The 10986-nt window shown below is 32.3% G+C and overlaps 1 protein-coding gene across 2 annotated transcripts in view; it reads right to left on the bottom strand.

Annotated features, from left to right (window-relative positions):
- LOC106687492 (sodium channel protein Nach) overlaps window positions 1–10019 on the bottom strand; it is a 14407-nt gene extending 4388 nt beyond the window's left edge. Inside the window, exons 1-5 of one of the 2 annotated variants that reach the window (XM_067046671.1) lie at window positions 9784–10019; window positions 5462–5668; window positions 5039–5314; window positions 1932–2043; window positions 1426–1702 (exon numbers count right to left, since the gene is read on the bottom strand). In XM_067046671.1, coding sequence (XP_066902772.1) covers window positions 1426–1702; window positions 1932–2043; window positions 5039–5314; window positions 5462–5668; window positions 9784–9968 — 1057 coding nt within the window. In that variant the 5' untranslated portion in view covers window positions 9969–10019. Of the gene's footprint in view, window positions 1–1425; window positions 1703–1931; window positions 2044–5038; window positions 5315–5461; window positions 5669–8071; window positions 8181–9783 lie in introns of those variants that run through there. The other variant, XM_067046672.1, reaches the window with a different exon arrangement.
- Between the last annotated feature and the right edge of the window lie 967 nt (window positions 10020–10986).

The following is a 10986-nucleotide window of genomic DNA, read 5'->3' as shown; positions in this document are numbered from 1 at the left end:
TAAGAGATCCCAGCGCATTCCTCTCGCCGCATCACTGGTTCCCTAACAACTAACTGCATGCTTCACTAATACTGAGCTACGCCTGATCTGTTGCATCCCAACTTTTAATGACGTTTGTTACTTGTGATATGTCGAGAGAAACGTCAGTTATTCGATTTTTCTGTATTTATTTAATTTTTCTTGAGTTGGATTACATTGTAATATTTCCTTGCAAAATGATCAAGGAAGTTTTCTAAAACTGTAAAACAATATCAGACATAGTGATGTAGCAGGTTGGCCGACAAGGGATTCCCGAGTTACAAGGTGAGCTCCCCAGGCTATTGCGTTTTCTATTGGATTTTAAAAAAAAAATAGTTATTTGCGCTAAATACTTACTAGTAGCTAAATGCAATGCTAGTCATATTGAAATAAATTGATACGATACCTCAATCTGTTTGATAAACTGAACCTCACAGCTGGGGCATACGAACGGGGGTCAAAGGGGCCACTTGCTGGGCTCATGGACTGAGTTATTGAACTTAACGCAAAATAAAATCTTCAGTTTTGCTGTCATGATGCCTGAGTTGTCAGTATTGTAAGCGCCTGTCCACAGTTTTTAATTCCTTTCTGGCTCTCAATAGAATAGATTAAGCTTTCAACTTATTTAAATATTGAATTAATAAAATTTATTTTACTTATTAAAAAAAATAAAAACATCGTAATTTATAGCTGATCTTGGGATGAATGGCTAGTTGTAGTTAGACTTTCTTTACATTTCGAGATTCTATTAGTTTCCCCATATATCGGATAAAACCCGTATATCGGTTTTATCTGCTTCTCAAACAATTCCTTGTTTTATCATGCTTATTGTTTTGTTTATATGTTTTATTTTGATTGTTAATGGTTATGTGTTTGCCTTCATAGGAATCAGTTTAAACGGCAATTTTATACAAAATTAAGTAATATTTATAACTCGATAATTATGGTATATATTTTTTATCGTTGTTTATTATCTTCCATCGACCATTGACTAATAAAGTAACTCAAATTTATAACATTTGAGAAATTTAAAATTCTTGTTCTATGTTAAAATATCTTGTTTAAATCTCTTCTCTCACTATGAGGAAAAAAGGGACAATCATCGGACCACGGATTTCTTGCAACTGCCTCCTAGTTAAAGGAGCCGATGGGAACTTACTTACTTTTGTAAACAAGAGGAATTCAAAAGCCCTGAAGTAATTGATACTGTTTTAAAAAATAGTATATTTTCCTAATAACATATTCACCATAATAATGGTAAATGAGGTTTAGATTTCCTTTGGTAACTGCTTAATACAAACTGGTAATTACAACTTGTTATAAAAAATTATATTAAAAGCACTATTACCATGATGCTTATTATTCATATTACAATGTGTGACATATGATAATGTAGTTATAGCGTACCTACTGGTCTGTAAAAATAGGGCACACAATTACAAAGCCTAAAACATTCCCGCATACGGCATTCCATTCTGCAGAGATTGTAACTGTAAACTGGACTAGTGAGAAGATTTGACTCGTGTTGTAGCCTGCACTTCCTCTGCTGAATGTTCAGTTTTTCAGTTGCTTCTGAACTGACTATACTCAAAGCTGTGAGGTCCAGTGTCTTGTATGATTGGTTATACGAATCTAGCTTGGACAAAGCTATGTCAGGAAATTCAGACGGTCCATAAACAAACATCTGGAAATAACGCAATCAATTAGTTATTTATGGCACAATACCTTTACCCCCTAAGTAGAACGCAGTGTTTCTTATATCCGCCAACAGCGCTCGCGGTCATCCATTATCGACACAAGAACTCAAACATTAATAATGTCCATTTCGTCCACTTTTAAAATATAAATTAGGGAGATAATTAAGTAAGCTTACAATCATTGAATATTCGATATATATAAAAAAAAATAATTACCTGATACCCAGCATTCATGTTCCTCAGCTGTGCAAAGATATCCCCATCTAGTGGGCTACTTTGGAACACTGGGAAATGGCCCAGATTGTGCCAGCTATTGGACTCCCAATAACTGCAAATCAAACAATAACTTATTATATTTTTAAATTATAGCTAATGCGTTTATTTTACTAGTAAGGAAAATTACTGTTCACCATGAGATTTACTAAGAATTCTTTTTTTTAATATCTTTATTGAAATTTACAACTGTATATTACATAATACATTTAGTACATATGATCTTAGTTAAAATGGAGTGTTGCAGGCGTTTAGAGCAATTACGCATTGGTAGCACTCTAATGACATTTTACATTAGCTGGTCTCGTGGCCATCTTCTTTTCAGGCGCCTCGGAGGATTGTCAGGAATGGATGAGGATGCAAGGTTAGAAACTATGGGGTTGAGTTATTAGGGAGTTTATAATGTAAGGATTGATATCTGGTTCGGGCTAGATCGGTTACATAGGCAACATTAAGGTCTTTATGTATCATTTTATTTGTGACGAAGTAAGGAGCATAGAGGATTTTACGAAGGATTTTGGATTGTAAGGACTGAATACGAGAGGAATTCGAAGGTGGAGCCCCAAAACTCAACTCCATATGTCCAGCTTGGCCTTATTACAGCCATGTAGATCAGTCTTTTGTAATGTGTTGGAAGTTTAGACCGTTTGTCTAATAAGTGCTGAAATAGTAGAAATCGACGTGCTGTTTCCTGTCTTTTCAGTCTCGTGTGAGGATTCCAGGTTAATCGTATGTCCAAATGTAGTCCAAGGTAGCGGATCTGTTCGACAGGGGTAAGAGTAACATTATTAAATGAAACTGTAAGGCAGTCGGTAGGTTTACGATGAAGGATGAAGGTGATTTGATGGGATTTGTTGGAATTAATCTTAATCCTCACCTCACAAAAGAATAAAAAATTATATAAGAATAGAGTGTTATTCATGTTTTAATAATAACAAGGTTTTTAAAAGAATAATAATAAAAGCTCCTATTTTCTTAAGCTCCTTTCGGTGGTATGTTCTGGTTTATCCACAATTCTCACCCAGAGAGTCTCCTTATACCATACTCTGACATCTCTCTTATGATTGAAGACCGTACAGAATTGCCAAACCATGGTAAAATCGTTCATGTGCATACGTGTGGTAGGTTATTTGCCTTGGACAAGTTGGCTATTCGAGTGTCGATGTTTGGGTATGAATCAATGGGCGTTTGAGCAAGTGCTTCTACTGAGCCCCAAGTGAAATAGAATTGTTTTTGATCTACCAACAAATCAATATTTGTACTCTACAAGTTTTAATTAATTAAAGAATTTCTTCAACCTGCTGAGTCAATAATTAACTCTAGTTTAAGAGCGTATATTTGATATGTATCAATAAATTGTTTCAAATCTTTACTATTAAATTTGACAGTTTATTTTTTATTTAACATACCCCAAATATACGTTTATAAGGATACTAAATATCTGAGTAATTAAATTAACAAGTACCTAATAAAAGTTCTGAAACGAAATTTGAACTTATAGGTTATCTAGTTCTAGTACAAGAGCCGGGAAGAAAAAAAGGCTGTTATATCACCCCAATTTTTGATTAATTTAATGAAAACTAAGTATAATTACTAATCAAAATTGATGAGTCTGCCAAGTATTGATAGGGGGAATAAAAAATGGCGGCTGTTTCATAACCTTAAAAAAACATTAATTTTTCATTCGGAGCTCTATATCTTAAAAACTACCAACATCACTAGAAAATCTAAAAGAACATTATTTAAAGAAGAATAAATTTGCCGAAATATTAGCCCTAAAAGAGCTATTTACGTCCAATAGTTCTCGAGATATAGCTTTTATTAAAAATCTACCCAAAGATTAGTAGTTAGTTAATTTATTTTGAGAAATCCATATCTCAGGAACTATGTGACGTACAAATGTCTATTAGCACTCAAATAAAAGCTAGTTTAATGGACTATAAAGATGTTTATGACCTTTACCTTTGTAGAAATAGTAGTTTTCATGATATTTGCTAAAATAAATTGATTTATAGTTGTTCAGACAATTAGTTTGATTTATGAAAAACTTCATTTCAGACACCATTGGACGCACATATGTCTGCTAACACTCAAAATAAAGGAAATTTAACTAACTATAAAGTAGTTTATGACACTTATCTTCGTAGGGATAGTAGTTTTTATGATATCCACATATGAATATAAATTTGGCAAATGGAAATTTGTCAGAACAACTATAAATCATTTAATGTTAGCAAATTTTATGTAAACTATTACTCCTACGAAGATAAAGACCATAAACTACATTATAGCTCATTAAACTAGCTTTTATTTGAGTGCTAATAGACATCAGTACGTCAAATGGTTTTTGAGATATAAATTTTTCAAAATAAATTCACTAACTACTGATCTTTCAGTACGTCCCATACAACAATTTTATGAAATGTTGCTTTTTAAAAAGCTATATTTCGGAAATTATATAACGTAAATAACTCTATTAGGGCTCATATTTGAGCAAATTTACTCTTCTTTCAATGACGTTCTCTTAGGTTTTCTTGTGTTGTTCCTATAGAGCTCCGAATGAAAAATTAGTTTTTTTTATCGCTTTGCAACAGCCGCCATTTTTTATTTACCTTTCTTATGCTTGGCAGACTCGTCAATTTTGACTGTTAATTATACATAGTTTTCAATAAAGTAATCAAAAATTGGGGTGAGATAACTGCCTTTTTTCTCCTCTGGAGTTCTTGCACTATTCCATTTCTATAATTTTTCATCTTCTACCGCCTTCTTTGCCGCTGTTTACTTTTCCATTCATTTCGCCGATCTTTATTTTGTTCCTTTTTATAATTAAAATATTGTAAATCGAAGTTACTAGCCAAAACAATTCCGACGTCCACCATGTTAGCCTCCTTCAAACACACAAACTTGTGGATAAGGACGTTTGTTACTTTATTTGCCAAATATTTGTAGGTATTTTGGATTTGCGGCGAAAGGAAAATAATAATAAAAAATAGAAAATAATGTTTATATTTAATTTTTTTTTTTAACCACTAGTTAAAATAGCTACTTACCTTGGATTATTATAGTAGGTTGAGTCCGAATTGTAGGAGTAACAGATACCCAGTTCAGAGATAAAACTGTTGAGGTCCATAACATTGTAGTGTTCGGGATTACTGTTGCTGACCCTATAGGTGAACGGGTACTTGGATAGGACAATCGCCTTCAGGTAATGTCTTGGATGAAGTTCTTTGAAATCGAATGTAAGTTCATCGAAGTGACCGAACGTAACATTACTTAATTCGACTAGGAACTTCTTGAATCCTTCTTTGTCTTTTATATTTGAAAACCTAAAAATATTTTGTAATAGTTTTAAGATAGGAAGGCTTGTAATAATTAATTATTTTTTTATTTCCAACGTTTTGGGGGAATTCAGACAGAATTAGTAATGGTATTCTGAAATTAATGGGAAAAAAAAAATACTGTTTTAAACTTACATGGAATTATTAACAGCATTTTTCAAAGTTTCTTCGTTGTACTTTGCATTAGGGCAAACGGCGATCGATGGAAACGAAGTATTCCAATCCTTATAATTCCTTTCCATTGACACCACAGTCGGGTTTTCCTGAAATCTTTTCCAAGTCTGTAAACTGAGTGTTGTGGCTCCCCAAATTGCCATTGCTACTGCTACACACCATACTGTACTAAAAATGTTATATCAGAATTAAAATAAGAAAACTTATTGTTAATTTTTTAATTCCTACAAGTGTTTAGGTTGACTAAATCTGAGTTAAAAAAAGTTGAACCTATAATATCTTTAATGTGATGAAGTGTCCGAACCATTAATCGTCATTTAAGATCAATAACAGCTAGCATAGGTTCAAGGAAAAATGAATGAGTAGATAAAAATGTTTTAGAAAAATCCATTTAAATTCTTAAATAGAAAAACTTCAAAAAACTTGTTTGGTTTTTAATAGGAAAAAAAAATGGAAAGATTCTAATATTTTTTTCGTTTTTATTCTCTTGTGAGATTTTCGATTTAATTGAAATATTTGATATCCTTTTTTTATAGATTTCGTACCAGTTGAATAGATTTTATAACCCGAAGGCTCGATGCCGATACCACAAATCGCTCTCTACATATATCCTTTAGTGATGTCCTTCCAAACCCAATTCCACTAAATCAGTTTTAATGGAATCCTCCCATCTACGTTTTTGTCTACCCGTCGGTTCAGTGTTTATTAACATTTTGGGGATTCGCACGTTACTAAGCCCTCCAACTTTACACGCCTATCTTATACGCTGCAATGCTATAACTTGAATTACATTACCTTAATTCAGTGTTGTTTAGTCTCCTAAATTCTCCCGTTAATTCATTTTTCGGTTCATTTAATCCTTTTTCGGTCCGAATATTTTACTTAATACTTTATTTTCGAAAACCTTAGGGCTCTGTTCATCCCTTAGTGTAAAAGGCCACGTCAGGCATCCGTAAAATAGATTTTGTATAGATATACTATTTTATAGATGTTTTCCTGATATATCTTTTGGGACTGAAAATATTTTTCAATTAAAATGAATTACACCCGAAGTCCTCAAACTCATTATTAATAACTTTAAATGTCCAACTATTAGCCAACCTAGCCATCATCAATAACAGCTTTTATTTAATTTCCAAAAAAAAAATACTTGAGGCCATTTAAATATCAGAAAATATTAATTATAGAGTTAATTTTAAATCAGACTCAAGAAATTTTGAGCCAACATTATGCAAAAATCCATAAAAGCTCAAATTAAGACATTTTGAGAACGAGCTCTTAATTTTGCCCAGTTTTTCCTTCCATAAGGCTCTCAAGAAACTTCAACATATTTCTAAAGATTAAATCGAAAAAGGTCCTGTAATTAAAAATAAAATAAAAATAAAAATAATTCGGAAATAATAAAATAAAATGAATTCGGAATAGTTCAATAAGCATGTAATTTTTTTTTATAATGTCTAACTTGTGTAAAGCAGTTTCTAGAGCAAACCATTGTGTCAATCATGAACGCTTCTTTGTCTCATTGTGACTAAGAGTGTTGTCAAAGCCTTGAAATTCCTTTCACTCTTAGTCATTGCAGGTGAATCGGAGGACCAATAACTATACCATTACTGATTCATTCTTCTTATCTATATATTGGGCCTCTTGTCAATAATATTTATGTATATCAAAATATTAGTGGATTCTTTTTAATTTATATTTAAAAATATGCAAACGCAAATATTTATGTAGATTAATACAAGCATTTTTTGTACAGTTATATCTTAAATTCTAAAACTAAAATTCGTTGTTTCAAAAACACTGCATTCGCTTTTCATTGAATTTCAAATATCGTACATGGTATTTAGTCATACCAAAAATATCTTTTCATTTTTTTCAGACTGGTTTTGTTGTTTAAATAAAATAATTTCTATCAAGTTTAAAAATTTACACCTCATAGCCAACAATTTAAAAACTTTCTGCAGGCAATGCTGCCCAGGTTAATGGCCATTAATTTCAGACAAATCATCTCATTTTGTCAATTTTCCCATCCCCTATCACTCAATATCATAAAAAATATTGTGCGATAAAATAGTAATAATAGTGTTAAGTTAATCTGTACTTAAAATTGTAAAAATTTAATGGAAAATTGAGAAAAAAGGGTGATTTAACTGAAATTAATGACCTGGGCAGGATTGCCTGCTAAAAAGTGTTAAAATTGTTGTATATGAAGTGTAAATTTATAAACAGATACAAATATATAAATACAAATGATAAATAGGCTGGTCATATAAATATAAAAAATCATAATTTTTAGCATAAATTGCAAAATGGATTAAATATTGGACTTATAAATAAGGAGGTATAAAAACAGCATATTAGGTATATTCATGTGTCCAAAGAGGTCCATTGGTTTGTGCTACAGAGATGACTGAATGCACCACTAGTGAAGGTAAATAAATGTCCTAAATAATGTGGTTGTTAAAAAAAAAATTTTGAAGTCTAAATGACAAAATTTCACAATAGAAACTGATAAAATTGACAAATATGAGGTAAACATTGATTACAAGAATTTTAATTGTATACTTATACCATCATCATCATCATCATAGTAATTCCCTCTTCTACCGCTGTGCAGTGTGAGGATTCCGCTTACAGTTTGTCTCAAAAATGTCTCTCTCTTGAACCAACTCTCTTCTCCTACTCCAATTCATTCCACGCTTTCTGAATGCCCCCCTTACACTGTCCTCCCAGGAGATGTGAGGCCTTCCTCTGGATATTTTTCCTTCCGTGCGGGACTCTTAAGTCTTCCTGGCGCTTCTATCTGGGTCCATCCTAAGAAGATGTCCAAACCATCTTGGTTTGTGCTCCTACAGAGAGGTCTCAGCCGGTCTGACGTCGAGATTGGCCCGTATGGTGGCGTTCCGTATCCTATCTCTCCGTGTCTTTCTTTCTATTTTCCGAAGATACCTCATTTCTAATGTTTGTAACTGATTTCTGTGTTTTGAGGTGAGGGTCTACGATTCTGAAGAGTAAGTTAGAATAGGAAGGTCGATTTATAGACGGCTAGTTTGGTCTGCTTTATCCCAGGAGACCCCGTCAGACCATACTGAACATCTTCCCTGCCACTCCAATTCTTTGGGTCACTTCCTCATCAATGTAACCGCTTTCATTGAGGTGAGCTCCCAGATATTTAAAACTCTCGATCTGCTCTAATCTCTGCCCTCCAACCCTTCAAAAATTTCATATTTATTGTGGATAATTCCTCTTCAAGGACATTTATGTTATGTTGGAGGTTTCGGTCATTGGCAGCAAGTAAGACAAGATGCATATAACATACAGATAAAAAGTTTTGATAAGATTAAATTATTTGTTACAATTTTAGGATAAAATAGTACATGAGTCTGAGGTAAATCCCGAAACGTTGTACAAGTACAAAATATAGAATAGAATATTCTTATTGGAAGTTTTCTTCACCTCAGCATTTTAACAAAATTAATATCAACTTTTGGGCAGTTCGCAAAAATAGTTTTCCTGTTTGCTGATTAGGTATTGCAATATATTCCGTATTTGAACATTCTTATGATTCATCTTTGAATTCTATTGAATGATTGTTCATCGTTTGCCTAGATAAGATTGAAATTCAGAGAATTTTAATCGAAGACTATTCAATGTAATTAGTTACAAAAGATTTATAGAGCAATTCTATATATTTGAATCACAGAGGACCTTATAAGGATAAAAACAAAAACATCAACAAAAATAAGAATAAAAAAAAAAGTTAAATATAGTGAATATTTCAGTTTTTCCAGAATTAAATATATTGTAATGTAAATATACATCTTTGATTTTATGTTATCTTATGGATGTTTTAATCTATGTTTTTGGCATACGGTCAAGGAGAGCATACGTGGAATGACTCCCAATTAAATTACAGGAAAGAAAAACAGGAAAAAACCTTAGAGATTGATTTGTAAGTATGACATCAATTTATTATTTACGTCCATTCAGTTGGTCACTGCTGATAAAATTAATTGATTTTAAATTCCAACAAAATGATCAGTGATTCATTATTTCAGAAAATTTAGATTGCTAGACCATTCCTAGACCATTTCGTACTTCTGTGAAATCAGAAATATTATTTTGTTTTTTACCACTACAATCATATTATATATGTTTTTCAGATTAATTATTCTGACTTTGAAATTCATATATAGATTGTAATTGCTCCAGGATACAGAGCTACTCAAATCAATGATTTAAAATACTTCCCAATGCAAACTATAGTAAAATATTCAACTTACTGTTCTATTGGATGCCTTCTCCTTGCTGTTATATGAATGAATCCATGAAGTGATGAGAACTCCAAAAAAACTCTGAATACAAACCATACAGATCTTATAGCTTTGAATGATTTAGTTTTATAAAATCTTTTTGAACTTATTGGGCTTATAGGTGCTATGTCAATTCTGGATGACGCGGAGTTCATTTTGTTGAAAATCTGAATGAGGAACACGACACATCCGTGACCATCCTTTTTAATGATTATTAATATCTAGATATCACGGATTGACATGAATACTTGATGATTTCGTGATCTAATCCCTATTGGCGAACATGAGAATTGATAATTACCAAGATACTATATTTTTAATGCCATGCAGATAATTATTATTTCGAACCTTCAATATAATGATTTTCCATTGTTGTTCGTGCTAATATAAATTTTATGCGCTTAAGACCAACAAAACTTAATTCAAGAAAACGTGTTTTTTTTCCAAACAATTACTATTTATTGATCAATATCTTTGGTATGACGTTATTATTAGAATACTAAAATGTTGTTTTAAAGTTTAACCATAACTCTTATGTTCCATTGCAACTTTAAAACGTGATTGAATTGTCTTACGACAAACATTTACTATTAGTTTTCAGAGCTTTATATTTCTCAACAATACTTTTTTTTGACAGGAGTAACACTAGAATCCTAAATGTGCTATCATAAGTTTGTCAAATGGCTAATGCACTCATGCACAGGCGTGGGGATGAGATATTTGAATTTTCCGGTTTTCGAGCACAAACCAAAGGGCGTTTCATTAATCTTAGCATCTACACGTTTGCGTTCAGTTAATATTGTTTTATAGTTATCAACAGATAAATACATATATGTGCTTTCTGTTTTAATAAACTAAAGACTCTTTCCAACAATAGTTAATGTACCCTGTCATTAACTATTGTTGGAATACTTCTTCGCTGTGTACGAGAACAGACCGGTAGACAGTGTAGTGGTACCCTTGACAGATACCTGACACTAGCTCGCCACTGCTATAAGAAAATAGAGCTGGTTAGCACCAACGCTTACAGGGTTAATCATTAGCAGATCTCCTAAGCTATGCTGGCTAATATAGCATGGACAACAGCAAAGAAACTGCAACAGTTTCCTATGTTCCGAAACGTATTCTAAAGCATACTACTTACCAAAGAGCGAAAATTGCCTACATCCATAT

The sequence above is a fragment of the Halyomorpha halys genome, unplaced genomic scaffold (genome assembly GCF_000696795.3).
Source record: "Halyomorpha halys isolate HHAL.00 unplaced genomic scaffold, Hhal_1.1 Scaffold971.1, whole genome shotgun sequence".
Lineage (NCBI taxonomy): Eukaryota > Metazoa > Arthropoda > Insecta > Hemiptera > Pentatomidae > Halyomorpha > Halyomorpha halys.
Note: the sequence above shows the minus strand (reverse complement) of the source record. Positions and strands in the feature narration are given on the sequence as shown.